General features: G+C 47.3%; 1 protein-coding gene across 1 annotated transcript in view; it reads left to right on the forward strand.

The window, feature by feature from the left end:
* ndst3 (N-deacetylase/N-sulfotransferase (heparan glucosaminyl) 3) overlaps nt 1-20,000 on the forward strand; it is a 71,624-nt gene that overhangs the window by 20,381 nt on the left and 31,243 nt on the right. Inside the window, exon 4 of the mRNA XM_083635563.1 lies at nt 13,251-13,379. Within this exon, the coding sequence (XP_083491689.1) occupies nt 13,251-13,379 (129 nt within the window). The remainder of the gene's footprint in view (nt 1-13,250; nt 13,380-20,000) is intronic.

A 20,000-nucleotide genomic window follows, 5' to 3' on the forward strand; every position in this document is an offset into this window, starting at 1 on the left:
GCCCTGCTTCACTCTAAACATGCCTGCCTCTGTCCAAGGGGAAAACCACAGAAATGACAGATTAAGCTGTCTGACGGAGTCAAAAGAAGAAATCAAACTCCCAACAATCGCTGATAAAACCAGGAAGGATCAGCTGCTTGACATTGGAAAAGGAATCGCAGTCACATCCTTAAATGTGACATTTCGGGAAAATACAATTGGATTGCCAACAAAAAGAAGACTATGTGAATGAATACCCTGTGATGACTCCTCTCTGTGGCTGAACACTATGTGAATACCATGTGATGACTCCTCTCTGTGCCTGAACACTATGTGAATACCCTGTGATGACGACTCCTCTCTGTGCCTGAACACTATGTGAATACCCTGTGATGACTCCTCTCTGTGACTGAACACTATGTGAATACCCTGTGATGACTCCTCTCTCTGCCTGAACACTATGTGAATACCCTGTGATGACTCCTCTCTCTGCCTGAACACTATGTGAATACCGTGTGATGAGGACTCCTCTCTGTGCCTGAACACTATGTGAATACACTGTGATGATGACTCCTCTCTGTGCCTGAACACTATGTGAATACCCTGTGATGACTCCTCTCTGTGACTGAACACTATGTGAATACCCTGTGATGATGACTCCTCTCTGTGCCTGAACACTATGTGAATACCCTGTGATGACGACTCCTCTCTGTGACTGAACACTATGTGAATACCCTGTGATGACTCCTCTCTGTGCCTGAACACTATGTGAATACCGTGTGATGACGACTCCTCTCTGTGCCTGAACACTATGTGAATACCCTGTGATGACTCCTCTCTGTACCTGAACACTATGTGAATACCCTGTGATGACGACTCCTCTCTGTGCCTGAACACTATGTGAATACCCTGTGATGACTCCTCTCTGTACCTGAACACTATGTGAATACCCTGTGATGACGACTCCTCTCTGTGACTGAACACTATGTGAATACCCTGTGATGACGACTCCTCTCTCTGCCTGAACACTATGTGAATACCCTGTGATGACGACTCCTCTCTCTGCCTGAACACTATGTGAATACCCTGTGATGACGACTCCTCTCTGTCCCGGAAGACTATGTGAATACCCTGTGATGACGACTCCTCTCTGTGCCTGAACACTATGTGAATACCCTGTGATGACGACTCCTCTCTGTGCCTGAACACTATGTGAATACCCTGTGATGACGACTCCTCTCTGTGACTGAACACTATGTGAATACCCTGTGATGACGACTCCTCTCTCTGCCTGAACACTATGTGAATACCCTGTGATGACGACTCCTCTCTGTCCCGGAAGACTATGTGAATACCCTGTGATGACGACTCCTCTCTGTGCCTGAACACTATGTGAATACCCTGTGATGACGACTCCTCGCACTCCACTGAGACAGCTCTTCTTGCTGTCACAGAGGCCCTTCACACTGCTAAGGCCTCATCCCTCTCCTCTGTCCTTGTCCTCCTTGACCTGTCTGCTGCCTTCGATACAGTCAATCACCAAATCCTTCTTTCCACTCTGTCTGACCTTGGCATTTCAGGTTCTGCACTATCCTGGTTTGCTTCCTATCTCTCGAACCGCTCATACCAGGTCTTATGGAGAGGGTCTGTCTCCAGATCCTGCCCTCTTACCACTGGTGTCCCCCAGGGCTCAGTCCTGGGCCCCTTACTTTTTCTTCTCTATATCAGATCTCTTGCCTATGTGATCTCTTCTCATGGCTTCTCTTATCACTGCTATGCTGATGACACCCAACTTTTCCTTTCCTTCCCCCCCTCCGACACTCAAATCGAGGCTCGCATCTCTGCATGTCTCAAGGACATTGGCGACTGGATGTCTGCCCACCACCTCAAGCTCAACCTTGGTAAGACAGAGCTACTCTTCCTCCCAGGGAAAGACTGTCCTCTCACAGATCTCTCCATCTCCATCGACAACACCACTGTACTGCCCTCCCAAACAGCTAAGAACCTTGGGGTGATCCTCGACAACCAGCTGTCTTGCTCTGCCAACATAGCTGCGACAGCACGCTCCTGTAGGTTCTCCCTCTACAACATCCGCAAAATCCGTCCCTTCCTCACAAGAGAAGCGACTCAACTCCTGGTCCAGTCACTTATCGTCCCTCGCCTGGACTACTGCAACGTGCTCCTGGCTGGCCTACCTGCCACCGACATCCGACCGCTTCAGCTCATTCAGAACGCTGCAGCCCGTCTGGTATTCAACCAACCCAAATTCTCTCATGTCACTCCCCTCTTCCGGGACCTCCACTGGCTTCCCATCTCAGCTCGCATCAAATTCAAGACACTGGTACTGGCCTACAGGGCAGTACACCAGTCAGCTCCCCTGTACCTGCAATCTATGGTCAGGTTCCAAACCTCTCACCGCTCCCTTCGCTCCTCTACCAGTGCAGGGCGCCTCGCTCCTCCTTCGCTACGGGCGCTCAAAAGTCGCTCATCCCGATCTCGACTCTTCTCCTCCCTGGCACCCCAATGGTGGAACGAGCTGCCACCTTCGGTCAGGACTGCTGAATCACTGCCGATCTTTCGGAAAAGACTAAAGACTCACCTTTTCAGGCTCCACCTGGGCCCTTCTTGATCTAACTTCTTTCTCTCTCTTCTTTCTCTCTCTTTATTTAATATTATAAAAAAAAAAAAAAAAAAAAAACCTAAACTAAAACTCGTACCACTGTTCCTTCAGGATTTGTAGTTGTCATAGACTGTGCTCCATAGTTGATTGCTCTATTGCTGACAAAAAGTGTGTTACTGTAAGTCGCTTTGGATAAAAGCGTCTGCCAAATGACGTAATGTAATGTAATGTAATGTAATGACTCCTCTCTGTGCCTGAACACTATGTGAATACCCTGTGATGATGACTCCTCTCTGTGCCTGAACACTATGTGAATACCCTGTGACGACCAAATGCATCCCCACCTCACGGGAGCATATTGTAATGATTTATACAGAAACGTAACTGTTTAAAAATTATATAATTGCCTGGGTAAACGTGACCTCCCTGTTTTTTTAAGTTAAAACAGCCCTGAAATATGGTGGTGATGCAATTCTCGGCGGGGGTGCGGAACTGAGCACGGCACCTGCCGCAGGCACAAATTGCAGGCGTGCCAAGTCATTTGTGCCCCCCAAATGCCAGCGCAAACGGGATTTGGGCCGTCTTAAGCATCAGAATGATTCACAGGTGTGGCCAGGCAATGCCTGGGCATTACATCAATCAGCCCAATCAGATTCCCGTCTCGCAATCGCTGTAATACAGTTTGCACGAGGCATGCAATATGCCGTAATTCTCTCCATGCGTAATTTGGATAGGCCTATCTCACAATAACACCATCACATCATATACCTGTTAAAACATCTGTGATTTGATGATTTTGTTGACGGGGAAATGTTTGCAGCGGGGAAACGGGGGAGACGAGAGAAAAGATGGGAGGATTTAGAGTGAACTCAATTAAAACTCTGTGAAAGAGTGAGAGCTGCATGCCGAGGACAGACAGAGATGGAGAGAGCTTGTCGACAGATCGTCTGTGGTGCCAACGACCCTCCGGGTTATGGGATAGGTGAAGGTGAATAGCCTATTGCAAGTAGGCTACAATGTCCAACAAGTTTTCTCAATTAATTTGCCATTAACCCCTCTTTGCGATGTGATAAGAGTTTCTCAGTGAATTATAGTTGATTGCCTCACTGAAGTATCTGCTAATACCCAATTTTAGCAGCAGAATTTGATGTCCTGGCGCGGCACGTCCGTGCGTAATGACGTATCCAAAAGGAATTCCTCTGCACTGCACTGCGCAGGGCGGAGATTATGATGCGCTCAAGCGCAGCGGGGTATTTTTGCACTTAAGAGGTGCTTTTCAAAGCTCTTAGCGCAAAGTAATTGCGCGCATGCTGACGATAGGAGAATGCATCTGTGTCCCCGCATTTAGCGCAGACACGCCTAGTTTGGCATGTGGGCACGCCTACCCCATGCATGTCCAGTACAATTATAACAGCCATAGAGGTAATAGCGCGGCAGGGAGAATACAAATGCGCTTGGGCACGCCCCCTCGTTAAACGAGTGAAACACAAGCGCAAACGCAAAATTACCGCTTTTGCGACGATAGGGCCCCTCGTGAATAAAGTACAGCAGGGATGACGTTTTTTTGTAGGCGGAAGGCGGAAGTCCCGAACATGTTGGATCTTCAGGGGAAATGTGAATGGGCTTTTTTTTTGAATGGGGATTTCACTTAAATGAATAAAATAAAGTCTGTGGTTAAAAGTTTATGGGAGTGGTAATTTGGGTTCAGCAGGAGAATCTTCACAAACGTGAATCACTTTTATGCCTTTTGATTTTTCTAAAAATCGCGTTTAAAAGAAATACGTTTCAAAAGTCATAAAAGTGATTCACGTTTGTGAAAGCTATCCCGCTGAACACAAATTACCACTCCCATAAACTTTTGGTAACCACAGACCTTATTTTATGCATTTAAGTGAAATCCCCATTCTAAAAGCCCATTCGCTTTTCCCCCTAAGCTCCAACATGTTACTTCCTGACTCATTCCTGCGGTGCTGTATATACCCTGTAACAGCGACTCCTCTCTGCGCCTGACGTGGCTGTTATGGAACAGAAAACGTGTCCGACTCAACTCAACTCACCTCACAGCCTCCAGGCCAACACGATGCTAAATATTCACATTGTGCAGCACTTTATTATATCCAGCAGCAACCCGTACGGTCTTGTAAACATGGCTGATGGATCTCTCTATTGAAACAGTATGAGAGGCTGTGGGCAGTGCCAGACAGCCTAATTGCTACACAGAGGACTGCCGCTACAAAGTTGTGAACTGGCAAATAATGTTTATTATTTTTGCTGCTCTGGTATTGCCTGTGATGACATCACATTGTTGTAACGTAGCTAGCTGGTATTGCCTGTGGTGATGACATCACATTGTTGTAATGTAGCTAGCTGGTATTGCCTGTGATGACATCACATTGTTGTAATGTAGCTAGCTGGTATTGCCTGTGATGACATCACATTGTTGTCATGTAACACAGCTAGCTGGTATTTCCTGTGATGACATCACATTGTTGTAATGTAACATAGCTAGCTGGTATTGCCTGTGATGACATCACATTGTTGTCATGTAACGTAGGTAGCTGGTATTGCCTGTGATGACATCACATTGTTGTAATGTAACACAGCTAGCTGGTATTGCCTGTGATGACATCACATTGTTGTAATGTAACATAGCTAGCTGGTATTGCCTGTGATGACATCACATTGTTGTAATGTAACATAGCTAGCTGGTATTGCCTGTGATGACATCACATTGTTGTAATGTAACATAGCTAGCTGGTATTGCCTGTGATGACATCACATTGTTGTAATGTAACATAGCTAGCTGGTATTGCCTGTGATGACATCACATTGTTGTAATGTAACATAGCTAGCTGGTATTGCCCGTGATGACATCACATTGTTGTAATGTAATATAGCTAGCTGGTATTGCCCGTGATGACATCACATTGTTGTAATGTAACATAGCTAGCTGGTATTGCCCGTGATGACATCACATTGTTGTAATGTAACATAGCTAGCTGGTATTGCCCGTGATGACATCACATTGTTGTAATGTAACATAGCTAGCTGGTATTGCCCGTGATGACATCACATTGTTGTAATGTAACATAGCTAGCTGGTATTGCCTGTGATGACATCATATTGTTGTAATGTAACATAGCTAGCTGGTATTTCCCGTGATGACATCACATTGTTGTAATGTAACATAGGTAGCTGGTATTGCCTGTGATGACATCACATTGTTGTAATGTAATATAGCTAGCTGGTATTGCCTGTGATGACATCACATTGTTGTAATGTAATATAGCTAGCTGGTATTGCCTGTGATGACATCACATTGTTGTAATGTAATATAGCTAGCTGGTATTGCCTGTGATGACATCACATTGTTGTAATGTAACATAGCTAGCTGGTATTGCATGTGATGACATCACATTGTTGTAATGTAACATAGCTAGCTGGTATTGCATGTGATGACATCACATTGTTGTAATGTAACATAGCTAGCTGGTATTGCATGTGAACACATCACACCCATCCTCCAACAACTTCACTGGCTTCCAATTCAGCACCGAATCAATTTCAAGATCCTTCTCATCACTTACAAAGCTCTCAATAATCTCGCCCCCTCATACCTGACAGATCTCCTCCATCGCCACTCCCCCACTCGCCGCCTCCGATCTGCCGATGCTAACCTACTCACCCCCTTCACCAAGACCAAGTACCGCACCTTGGGGGACGGAGCCTTCGCCATTGCTGCCCCAACCCTCTGGAATTCCCTGCCCCTTAACATCTGTAACTCTGACACACTCACTTCTTTCAAAAACCAACTCAAATCCCACCTTTTCAAGAAAGCCTACAATATCTGACTTCTACCTCCACCTTCCTTTTTCATTTTGCAACCCCCATGTTTGTTTTTGTTCTTTGTGTATTTGTGTAAAGTTTTATGTTATACTGTTTGTGAAGCGTCTTTGAGTAACTAGGAAAGCGCTATATACGTCATATGTATTATTATTATTATTATGACGTCACATTGTTGTAATGTAACATAGCTAGCTGGTATTGCCTGTGATGACATCACATCCTTGTAATGTGAAGAATGGTTGAATACTATCGAACTTCCTTCCGGTCTGAAGTGTTGGGGGCGGCTGTGGCTCAGGAGGTCGAGCGTGTCGTCCACTAACCAGCAGGTCGGTGGCATGTCGAAGTGTCCTTGGGCAAGACATTGGAACCCCAAATTGCTCCCGATGGCTGTGCCAGCACCCTGCGTGGCAGCTGGCCGCCTTCGGTGTGTGAATGGGTTGAATGTAGGCACATTGTAAAGCGCTTTGGATAAAAGCGCTATATAAATGCAGTCCATTTACCAAGTGTTTTTCTTGTTCTTTTCTCTTTGGAAGACAACAACTTCCTCTGTCCAAATTTGAACGGTCTGAAGTACAGACTGTCTCTGGAGCTTATGAAGAGTGTGGAAGAGATAGACTGGCTTGAGAGACTAGGAAAGAGGGCAGAGAGAGAGAGAGAGAGGGGGGTTGTTGGCATGCAGCAAAGGACATGTGCCGGATCCAAACCTGCGCCGCTGCGATTAGTACTCAGCCTTAATGCTACTCGCTCTACCGGTTCGCGCCACAGGGGGGCGCCCCGTCCCGCGCCCCCCCCCCCCCCCCCCCGTTGATCGCTTGATCTGAGCGATTCAAAACACAACCGGAGACACTCGCACCCCATCGCCCCTGAGGCATACATCCTCCAACTGAGCAACGCACACAGCTCCAGCTGCTGCTGCCACCTGAGACTGCCGCCAGCTGCCTCAGACAGCTCCCGAGGGAATTCCACTTAACCCTGTTCAGTATAGCGGGGTTCTCCAATACCCAGAGGACAGCAAGGTCACATGACGGGGTTCTCCAATACCCAGAGGACAGCAAGGTCACATGACGGGGTTCTCCAATACCCAGAGGACAGCAAGGTCACATGACGAGACCCTGTGTGGGAAACGCCGTGTGGGCCTGGGGCCTGTGACAGATGAATCTGTTTCCACACTCCACACCCCAGCACTTTTTACCACTGCCTGGCCCCAAGTGGAACCTCTTACCTTCGCATGCTCTTGCTCCTTACCCACCAACAAAATGGTATACATTTATTATTATTAAAGGAAGATTTTGCCCATTTTCAACCCGCTTTGTATCATTACAATGTTGGTAGTATATGCAAATTAACAATGTTTACCTCCCCTCCATGTTGCCTGGACCGATATACTGATGATACAAAGCTGCTTTGAAATCGCCAAAGTAGCCCTTTAACCACTGTGTAAGATCAGATGTTGACCAATCGGAAACCAGTGGGGATTGTGAAATGGTGAATCTTTGCACTTGCTCCAAGACATTACCGCCCCCGTCTGGCAGTCAGGCTAAGACATGACCTTACTGTACTGCATTACCGCCCCCTTCTGGCAGAGTCAGGCTAAGACATGACCTTACTGTACTGCATTACCGCCCCCGTCTGACAGTCAGGCTAAGACATTACCTTACTGTACTGCATTACCGCCCTCTTCTGGCAGAGTCAGGCTAAGACATGACCTTACTGTACTGCATTACCGCCCCCTTCTGGCAGAGTCAGGCTAAGACATGACCTTACTGTACTGCATTACCGCCCCCTTCTGGCAGAGTCAGGCTAAGACATTACCTTACTGTACTGCATTACCGCCCCCTTCTGGCAGAGTCAGGCTAAGACATGACCTTACTGTACTGCATTACCGCCCCCTTCTGGCAGAGTCAGGCTAAGACATGACCTTACTGTACTGCATTACCGCCCCTGTCTGGCAGAGTCAGGCTAAAGGCTGAATTATGCTCACCCTGCCGTGAAGGGCGCGGGGGTGGAGCGAGGGGCGGGCGCGTCAAATTACGTAAATTTGTTGGGCGTGGTTATGCGCGTGGTCCAGCGGCCGCTCGCGTTGTGCCTGATATTTTTTCTAACAGCGCGAGCTTCTCTCCAAACATGGCTGCATACAAACCATTGAGCCCTGAACACTGAGCTGTGTTTTCGCCACATTTCTTGACCCATGTGGTAGGCTATAAACTTAGATTTGCAACTGTTCGTTTTTAGTCATTTCACCAAGTAAATGTGTTGTGTTGAGAGCATTATTGAGAGAGATTAAAAGCAGCACAGAGTAGTAGGCTATCAGGGCTGAGTAGTAAAAACGGCTTTCAGTAAAAACAAGTTTGGTGAGTCCTTCATGTGCTGATGTGCGGTCGTTTGAGAGTGAAAGCGCACTCAGTACTGCACAGCGTTTCATTGCGACTTTTCACGGGCTGTTCTCACCATTGTACAATACATGGTGATCACTTTCTGAGTATAATGGCATCTGCCCCAGCGCGAGGTCTGCACGGTGACTACGGAGACTCGCGGGGCCCCACCCCCACGGAGCTTTGCTCGAGCATAAGAGCACCTTAAGACATGACCTTACTGTACTGCATTACCGCCCCCTTCTGGCAGAGTCAGGCTAAGACATTACCTTACTGTACTGCATTACCGCCCCCTTCTGGCAGAGTCAGGCTAAGTCATTACCTTACTGTAGTGCATTAGCGCCCCCGTCTGGCAGAGTCAGGCTAAGACATGACCTTACTGTACTGCATTACCACCCCCGTCTGGCAGAGTCAGGCTAAGACATGACCTTACTGTACTGCATTACCGCCCCCGTCTGGCAGAGTCAGGCTAAGACATTACCTTACTGTACTGCATTACCGCCCCCGTCTGGCAGAGTCAGGCTAAGACATTACCTTACTGTACTGCATTACCGCCCCTGTCTGGCAGAGTCAGGCTAAGACATTACCTTACTGTACTGCATTACCGCCCCCGTCTGGCAGAGTCAGGCTAAGACATTACCTTACTGTACTGAATTACCGCCCCCGTCTGGCAGAGTCAGGCTAAGACATTACCTTACTGTACTGCATTACCGCCCCCGTCTGGCAGAGTCAGGCTAAGACATGACCTTACTGTACTGCATTACCGCCCCCATCTGGCAGAGTCAGGCTAAGACATGACCTTACTGTACTGCATTAGCGCCCCCGTCTGGCAGAGTCAGGCTAAGACATTACCTTACTGTACTCACTCAATAAAATAGGAAGAGAAAAAGCAATCAACCTGAGGCTTATGAGGGCTTAACTTTTTCAGAGAGGCTGTTTGCTTGCAGTGAGTGTGTGGGTGTGGGGGGTGTGTGTGTGGGTGTGTGTGTGTGTGTGTGCGTGTGTGTGTGTGTGTGTGTGTGTGTGTGTGTGTGTGTCTACCTCCATGCATGATTGGGCACACACTGATAAATCATAAACTTTTCTGGCTTGTCCTGAAGTTACTCCCCTTTTCTCCTCTATCTTGACCTCTGATTCTTTCTCTCTCCCTCTCCTTGCAAACTCTGTCTATTTACCTCTCTCTCTCTCTCTCTCTCTCTCTCTCTCTCTCTCTCTCCGGCTGCCTCTCGCTCTCTCTCTCCGGCTGCCTCTCGCTCTCTCTCTCTCTCTCTCCGTCTGTCTCTTCCTCCCTCTTCTGTTTGCTGTGAAGAGAACTGAAAGTTGTCTTTAAGGCCGTAAAATTGGTGTTTGTGCTCCTCTGTCAGCAGATTGAGAGTCACCCACTGGACCCCACAGTATCAGAACAAATCAGACTGAGATATGGGATTGCACTCTGTGTCATTCCTGTGTGTGTGCGTGTGCGTGTGCGTGCGTGCGTGTGCGTGTGTGTGTGTGTGTGTATTTTTAAAATGTACTATATCAGTTTGAGCTATAGCACTGTGGATAATTGGTTTGGTGAAATAGTGCTGAGTGTCGGTCGCTCTGGTGGCCCTCTCTCTCTCTCTCTTCCCGCGTGTGTATGGTGTGTGTGTGTGTGTGTGTGTGTGTGTGTGTGTGTGTGTGTGTGTGTGTCTATGAGTGTACTGCTGCTGTGTTTTATAGATAAACCAATATCTGTGCTTCCAGCCTTTGCTCTCTATTTCGGAGTAGTGCTCCACAAGGAGTTTACAATAAAGACCTCTTCTCTTCTCTCTTCCTCTCTTCTCTCCTCTCTTCCTCTCTTCCTCTCTTCTCTTCTCTTCTCTCTTCCTCTCCTCTCTTCTCTTCCTCTCTTCTCTTCTCTCCTCTCTTCTCTTCTCTCCTCTCCTCTCTTCTCTTCTCTTCTCTCCTCTCTTCTCTTCTCTTCTCTTCCTCTCTTCTCTTCTCTTCTCTCTTCCTCTCCTCTCTTCTCTTCCTCTCTTCCTCTCCTCTCTTCTCTTCCTCTCTTCTCTTCTCTTCTCTCTTCCTCTCTTCTCTTCTCTCTTCCTCTCTTCTCTCTTCTCTTCTCTTCTCTTCTCTCATTCTCCTCTTCTCTCTCTCACATGTTGTCCAGAGTTTAAGTATGCCCAGTATAAGTAGCCTAAAGATCGGAGGTAGAGATGACACTGATATATGCAGAGATCTAATGAAAAGGCAATGAATGTGTCAGTTCTAACACCCTTCTTAAACACACATGCATTTTGATAGTCTCCTTTGCTTATTCACATCTTTTGGACAGAACACTACTGGACACGTCATATTAGCCTAAATCAATCAATCAATCAATCAAATGATGCAGAAGAGCTCTCTAAGATGATCAGCTCACATCGCAGCTGATCAGAGGTTTGATTAGCAGCTGATCAGAGGTTTGATTAGCAGCTGATCAGAGGTTTGATTAGCCAGCGCGGCCTACAGAACATGTGAGAGTATAAGCTGAGCTGTTGGCTGAGCTCCAAGCTTAGGCCTTGTTTCAAAGACCATAGGAGTGTGGCTAAAGATATGAATCACTGATCATAATATTGAATCTGGAGCAATTAATGAAGGCAGGCAAAATCAGTTAAGTGGATGAAATGTTTCCAATCCCTTTTTAAAAAACCTGATCCAATCCATAAAGTGGCTGTAGCGTCACTGTACCAACAAAGAGCCTGTGAGATATTCACATCTCATGGGTGGGTGGGCTGGTCAGACAGGACACCATGACTCATGGTTCCAGGTGCACTGGAAGTGGGCCTACTCACTGACGTACAATCCTAATTTGACTCTATAGGCTATATGACGCACTGCACGCATGAGGCTTGACCCGTCAGCAGCGCTGGGACCTGTGTTTCACCACTGGGTATATCTTTGACCACATATAAGATGGTCCGAGGCCTGCTCTGAAGTCTGCGTTTCTTATTTGTTGTAGCAACCAGGAAGCACACCGTGCTTGACAACAACACGGGGGCCATTTTGACCAGGCATTTGTAGTAGCATGATGTATGCTGTTTGCATGGGTTTTCACATGTCTTACACATGTGAAATTTAACGTGTGTCCACAGGTTCACCACACCAGATGTGGTGAAACGTGGACACACGTGAACCTGGTGTGTTTTTCCTGCAAGACACAGTGCCCCCACACAAGCCACACATACGCACAGCCATCCATGTCTCTACTAACACACAAGCCACACATACGCACAGCCATCCATGTCTCTACTAAGCAGACAGGTCAGGCAATCCATTCCCGGCCCCCTGTTGAGGTGCAGATCACGCTCGGAAGCAGATGCGTTAAGGTGTTTTGACATTTCACCAAGTCAAGGCAGATGTCAAGGTAATTTCATTTGTATAACCCTTACTCACAGTGACGTCTCAAAGGGCTTCACAACGGCAAAAACGATGAATACGATAAATGGAAATGACAGCCAACTGTAGACCCCCCCCCCCTTCCTCAGTGAGAAGAACTCCCACAGAAACCTCATCAGGCTGGATGGAAGAAACCTGGGATGATGAAGGCCTCACAGAGGGATCTCCCCGCCCGCTAGCATGGTCAGGCATGCAGAGGGTGTCGAGGGTGGGAAGACCAAGATTAGATGTTCTCGACAATCAAACGGATCACAGAATAAAGACGCTGGGGTGAAATGTCGCTACAGCTTGACTCTCTCTAGCGAGGGTTGGGCCCATGAAAGCAATAGACGTCATTGATTGATTGCATTCATATAGCGCTTTTCAAGGCACCCAAAGTGATCCACGTATCGGTGTGTTTGTGGAGGCGGGGCGACTCGACTCATCCACCACCGATGTGTAGCAGCCACCTGGGTGATGCACAGCAGCCACCTGGGTGATGCACAGCAGCCACCTGGGTGATGCGCGGCAGCCGGTTTGCACCAGAACGCTCACCACACCTCAGCCTATCACGGTGGAGAGTTGAGCACTGAATGTGACAATTGGATATCGAGGGATGATCAGGTGGCCATGATTGAAGGAAGGCCTGTGTGGGAATTTAGCCTGGGGACCGGGGGGTCACACCCCCTACTCTTGCAAAGAGTGCCGATGAGATCTTTAATGACCGCAGAGAGTCAGGACCTCGGTTTAACGTCTCATCCGAAAGACGGTGCTCACTCACAGGACAGAGTCCCTGTCTCTGCCCTGGGGCATTGGGGAGATTATTCATGAGACCAGAGGGAAGAGCACCTCCAACTGGTGCAGTGTTTCTCTCTGCTCCTTGTAAGCTGAGTGCTCCACTTCCACCTCTTCAACTATGATTTGTTCAATTTCCTCCACAGACTTCCTCTGCAAGCTGAAGATGTGTATAATCATATTAGACTCATTCCTTTATTGTGTGTGCGTGTGCGTGTGCGCGTGTGCGCGCGCGTGTGTGTGTGTGTGTATGTGTGTAGGTGCTCCCTCGCCAGACGTGTGGCCTCTTCACTCACACCATCTACTATAAGGAGTACCCCGGAGGACCCAAAGAGCTGGACAAAAGCATCCGAGGGGGAGAGCTGTTCCTCACCATGCTGCTCAACCCGGTGAGTCAGAGGGAGACGCATGCACACACACGCCCGCACACAAGCACACACACACACACACACACACACGCACACGCACACAAGCACATAATGGTATACTACGCACACGACCAAACACACACACACACACACACACACACACACAAGCACATACAGTATGAGTACACTACGCACACGACCAAACACACACTCACACTCCGCTCAGACCCAAGATACCAATATAGGCTCCTGACTCAACGGCCATTTCAGTCGGAATTCTTACCTTGCTGTTGCGGTCTTAACGGTGGTTGAGCTACGCGAACATCCAGGTGGTTGTGATTGGTTTAATGAAATACAAACCAATCAGAGCGTTTTTTCCCTATCTATCTATCTATCTATCTATCTATCTATCTATCTATCTATCTATCTATCTATCTATCTATCTATCTATCTATCTATCTATCCATCCATTCATCCATCCATCCATCCATCTTCACCGGAGGTAGCAGTTCCAGTTGGGGACCCCAAACTTCCCTTTCTCTGGCCACATTACGTGTCCACACAGACATGCCTGGAACGCCTCCCTAGGGAGGCGACTGCAGGTGGCATCCTTACCTTAGGTGGCATCCTTACCTTAGGTGGCATCCTTACCTTAGGTGGCATCCTTACCTTAGGTGGCATCCTTAGGTGGCATCCTTACCTTAGGTGGCATCCTTACCTTAGGTGTCATCCTTAGGTGGCATCCTTACCTTAGGTGGCATCCTTACCTTAGGTGGCATCCTTACCTTAGGTGGCATCCTTACCTTAGATGCCCGAACCACCTCAACGGGTTCCTATCTACTGTGTTTTTCCCCTATGCAGAATTATAGATTAAGATAGAGACAGACAGACAGACAGACAGACAGACAGACAGAGAGGACTGTAAGATAGAGACAGACAGACAGAGAGGACTGTAAGTTAGAGACAGACAGACAGACAGACAGAGAGGACTGTAAGATAGAGACAGACAGACAGACAGACAGAGAGGACTGTAAGTTAGAGACAGACAAACAGACAGACAGAGAGGACTGTAAGTTAGAGACAGACAGACAGACAGACATAGAGGACTGTAAGTTAGAGACAGACAAACAGACAGACAGAGAGGACTGTAAGTTAGAGACAGACAGACAGACATAGAGGACTGTAAGTTAGAGACAGACAGACAGACAGACATAGAGGACTGTGGCTCTGCTCCCTCTGTAAAGCTAAGCGTCTCTGTCCCTCGCTGGCTGTTCTTCTCTTTCTTACTGTCTCTGTGTGTCTCTGTGTGTCTCTGTGTGTGTCTGTGTGTCTCTGTGTGTGTGTCTGTGTGTCTCTATGTGTGTGTGTGTGTGTGTGTGTGTGTGTGTGTGTGTGTGTGTGTGCGTGTGTGTGTGTGTGTGCGTGTGTGTGTGTGTGTGTGTGTGTCTGTGTGTCTGTGTGTGTATGTGTGTCTCTGTGTGTGTCTGTGTGTCTCTGTGTGTGTCTCTGTGTGTCTCTGTGTGTGTGTCTGTGTGTGTCTGTGTGTGTCTCTGTGTGTGTGTGTGTGTGTGTGTGTGTGTGTGTGTGTGTGTGTGTCTCTGTGTGTCTCTGTGTGTGTGTCTGTGTGTCTCTGTGTGTCTCTGTGTGTGTCTGTGTGTCTCTGTGTGTCTCTGTGTGTGTCTCTGTGTGTCTCTGTGTGTGTCTCTGTGTGTGTCTGTGTGTCTCTGTGTGTGTCTCTGTGTGTCTCTGTGTGTGTGTGTCTGTGTGTCTCTGTGTGTCTCTGTGTGTCTCTGTGTGTGTGTCTGTGTGTCTCTGTGTGTCTCTGTGTGTGTCTGTGTGTCTCTGTGTGTGTCTGTGTGTCTCTGTGTGTCTCTGTCAGGGGCTGCTTCTCACAGTGAGCCGTGTTCATCTCCTCACTTTAAATTAGGTCTCACCACAGGGGGGCTGCTGTCACACACACACACACACACCCGCACGAACACAGACGAGCTCACACACACACACACACACACACACACACACGCACACACACACACGCACAAACACAGACGAGCTCACACTCCCACACACACACACACGCACACACGCACACATGCGCGCACGTCCTCCCTGCTGTGTGTTTCAGCTTGACTCGATTTTGCTTTGAATTAAGAAACAGAATTAGGTTTTGGTGGCAGTCTCTCTCTCTCTCTCTCTCTCTCTCTCACACACACACACACACACACACACACACACACAGAAACGGACATGCACACATATGCTGCTCAGAGCAGCGGTAGGTTGTATTGGAGTGTCAGGTGTGGGCGTGGCATACCAGAGGAGCTGTCAGAACTCAGCGGACATCACAGTCAGCTGCCGCTTCACACCGCCACACTATCTAGCTCCTTCTTGTCCCGCGGTACCTCTTTATCTGCTTTGTTCACACACTTCCTCCTTTTGCTTTTCTGTCTTCCTTTGCTTCTGTCTACCTATCATCAGCCTATCTGTCTTCCTTTGCTTCTGTCTACCTATCAGCCTATCTGCCTTCCTCTCTTCTAACTCTCCACACGTTTTTTCTTACTTGCGTTAAAATAACAAGACACATACACTGAATGCATAAAATATCAGGGACAACCCATCTGATGTTCTGATCCGAGTGAATTCTGAGGTGTTGACTACATTGCGCGATGCTCAACGTCCGCTCCATTTACACGTGTATTTTGTTCAATTCTCCCCTTGCATTTATGCAAATTGCCGTATAAAGTATTTACCATAAGCAAGCGTCGTCCACCACTTACGGCAGTCCGCCGTTTCAAAGCAGCTGGCACGAGTCATGTCTGCAGGCGGGAATTACTTTCAACCAGAGGGGGAAAGCAGTCAAACCGCTAATTGTACTGTTTGCAATGCAGGCAGCAGCAGAGCTGATTGCAGTAGTATTCCTTTAATTGGGTACTTGAAAAAACACCAGCCGTAGCGAGAGGAATTCTCATATAGGAGCTCAGGAGAAGTCCAGATGGGCCGCAAAACAATCGCGTCCAGGTGTTGAAGGAAGTGGTGCAGATTTAGGAGCAGACGTGTGAGGAAATGTAACAGAAGCTTTGTGGAAAAGCTATCCGGTTATTTCGAATGTGTTGTTTACCTGTAGCCCACAAAAACGGTGACCTCTATGACCTTCCTATCCCTAGCCCTCCACCCACCCGACCAACCCGCCACCCACATCCCCCTAGTCACTGCCCCCTACCCACCCCTGGAATCCCCACTCTCTACGATAGAGTTTCTCAAATGTTTTTCAGCCAAGGACCCCCTTACAAGAATCTAGAAAATATACCGGGGACCCCCTCATTCTGATTTGTGATTTTGGGCTAAGCTTAATTGTTTCCACGGTAACGTGCTTGACTTTTAAATTGATAGGTTTGTTAGATTAGAATGTAATCCATGAGCCATTTTAGATTTCAAGCATAAAATATTTTCATTGAACTATGAAGCGTTTGCAAAATAATAATAATAATGTTTTTATTTTGATTTTCCTGAAAACTTTTCAAGGACCCCCTGGCAAAGTGCCACGGACTCCTGGGGGTCCCCGGACCCCCATTTGAGAACCACTGCTCTACGACATTCCTAATCCCTAGCTACACCCCAGCCCCGCCCCGCCCCCCTTCGTTGCTCCCCTACCACCAGCGCTCACATCCCCCTAGCCACTCCCCCTATACCTACCCTTTGGACCTCGACTAGTCTGGGCACCTTTCACCCCGCTTTTTGTCATGGGGCGTAAACCACGGAACCAGAATGAACACCGGAAGGCAGTGCGCCAAAAAACGTCTTTGTTGCCGTTAGCTTGACGTCTCTTTCCTCGATTAATTGTCTGATGCAAAGCTTCTGTATTGGCTTAAAAGATGTGAGATTGTGAATCCGCAATGTTTCTAAAATAACTTATTCAAAAACTTCGTTCGGTACGTCCATCTTTTTTTGTTGTTGTTTGCCGTTCTGATACTTGTGTCCAATTGTCAAGTTAACGTAAAAGTTGAGGAGCTAGAAACGCTGCCCTTCCTGTCTAGGGCGGGCTCTAGGCCGGAACCAGGTAGGGTGACAAAATCATTTGTGAACGGAAGCCAGGCTCTTTCTCGCCGAGAAGAGCCTGGTGACGCGAGGTTAACCTCGACTCTCGACCACCTTCCTATCCTACAGCCCCTCTTCCCTAGCCCCGCCCCCTCATACTACAAACGGACATCTCATGCTACAAACTGACACATACTGGAGGTCACTTACAGAAGTGGCAGACAGCACCACTTGAACAAATACATCATCCCACAACAGAGACACATCTAAATAAATAAATAAACAAACAAACAAACAAACAAACAAACAAATAAATAAACAAATAAATAAATAAATAAATAAATAAATAAATAAATAAATAAATAAATAAATAAATAAATAAATAAACAAACAAACAAACAAATAAATAAATCCCTGACGATGGAAAATGTGGGCTTTGGCCATTTGATGGAGCATTTGGAGAGACTCAGACTCTGTGCGCACTGCTAGTTTCACTACAGTCTTTTGGAGTGGCTGTCTAAAGCATGTGACTGCTGACTGACCGCACACTGGGCTGACTTGAGCTTCACCATACACAGTGTGGTGCCGGAAATGAGAAAGACATGAGATTGGTACAAAATGTAATTACCCGGATCAGTAGACAAAACAACTGGATGGGAAGCTGGGAACATCCCCGTGTCCCTGTTAAATCTACACCAGTAAGAGGAGAGATAGGTAAAGTACACCATCTAGAGAAGGATCTTTAAGCTGTGCAGATGTTGAGATTTGGATCGCAGCTCTATCGGGAAGATCTTCCTCACGTTTTGTCTGATTTTCATGTACTAGGGGATGCACCGATATGAAAATGTTTGGGCCGATACCGATAACCGCTATTAATTAACATTGCCGTTATGGCCGATAACTGCTATTTATCGATGTCGATATGATCTACTACAGTAACAAGTTTCTATGATAATCCAATTTTGTAACATTATGCTGAAAAACATGTAAACAATGTTCATCTGAAAATCTGTCTTTCTTTATTTTCAAAAGATTTGGAAAAGCCCATAAATGCTAGATTTACCACATTGTTTCCTCTCAATATGAAAATGTAGGCAGACCGCTAACCGATATCGCTGCTGTTTATTTTGCTCATCGGGCCGATACCGATAAATAAAAGAAAATGACTAACATCCGCTGATACCGATATGATTGCTGCTATATCATGTATCCCTATTACGTGCTCCTCAGAGGCTTGAGAAAATTCTCCGACCGCCTGGGCTCACGAAACCAAACCCACAGGATAAACTCAAAAATACATCATGATCAAGCTAAAAACTTTTTTTTTATTTCCAGAAAAGGTGACATCTTGGAGATGCTTTCAGGTTTTTGCAGGTTTTCAACACCAAGTGTCAGATTGAGAGCGCTCTCCCAGGAACATCTCTAGATGAAAAGAAAAGCGGCACCTACAGAAACGCCATCGACCGACGGAAAAATCCCTCGCGGTCCTGGCAACAGCAGCAACGCTGTTTCGATTGCGAAGTGATCTCTGAGAAGACAAAGTAGATGTCGTGACTTTATTCGACTGCGCCGGTGAACAACGCAATGGTACAAACGCAGCACAGTCATGTGTCGAGAAAACGGACCGGAGGAGGATCCACCGGTTGAAAATGTTGTCTTATGAATAAACCTCGGTGTGTGCGGAGTATCTTCTAATCATGTTCTGCATGGAGCCCGCCGCCCAGAGCCGACGTGCGTAATATAACCGATGATGTCGCCAACATCAGAAAATGACAAGCTCATAGCGTATTACTCGAAAGACATTTTCAGGCTGCAGACGCGGCGAGACCGATGACAGTTTTCACTTCGTTAGGATCTATTTCTGATGATCGTTGCAACAAAAAAAAAGGTACCTCACATGTTCTGCCCTGTCAGAACACCTCCAGCAGCTTTCAACCTCTCACCTTGTCATCGTGCTATTCTTGCTGTGACTTTGCAGTGCGTTCTTGAGGTGATGATCTATGATGATGGTATGTGTGAGGGTGTGTGTGTGTGTGTGTGTGCGCGTGCGTGTGTGTGTGTGCGCACGCGCGCGTGTGTGTGTGTGTGTGGGTGAGGATCTACAGTAGGTGTTTTATGGGTAGCTTTTTCAGCTGATAGTTGTTCAAAAGGATGAACGAGTTCTTTAGGCGGCGTTCACACACAACACGCTTTTTTCAGTTAGAACGCTTTGGAAATCATGTCGAGAGCGTTTCCATTGTGCACAAAACACAGCGCACGGAGCGGTTTTTTTTGTGCTCCGTTTTGTTTCCCCCTGCAGTCGCGTGCAGTACAGATCAGAACACCACGACCACATGGACGGTAGCCAGCTGGTTTTGTCTGTTTGATGTTGTCCACTGTCAACATGAAAGCCAGATGATTGCCAATTCTGGCAGCAGCGGAGGTTGTTTTCAGCTTAAATGTTACAAATTCAATTTTCCCATTTCGCATTGCATTGCCACTGATGTGTTCTATAATCAAAACAAGCTTTCAGAATTGGGAGAGATGCGTAAACACACACACATGGACACCCACACACATGCGCGCGCACGCACGCATGCACGCACGCACGCACGCACGCACACACAC

The sequence above is a fragment of the Poromitra crassiceps genome (assembly GCF_964638095.1).
Source record: "Poromitra crassiceps genome assembly, chromosome: 4".
NCBI lineage: Eukaryota > Metazoa > Chordata > Actinopteri > Beryciformes > Melamphaidae > Poromitra > Poromitra crassiceps.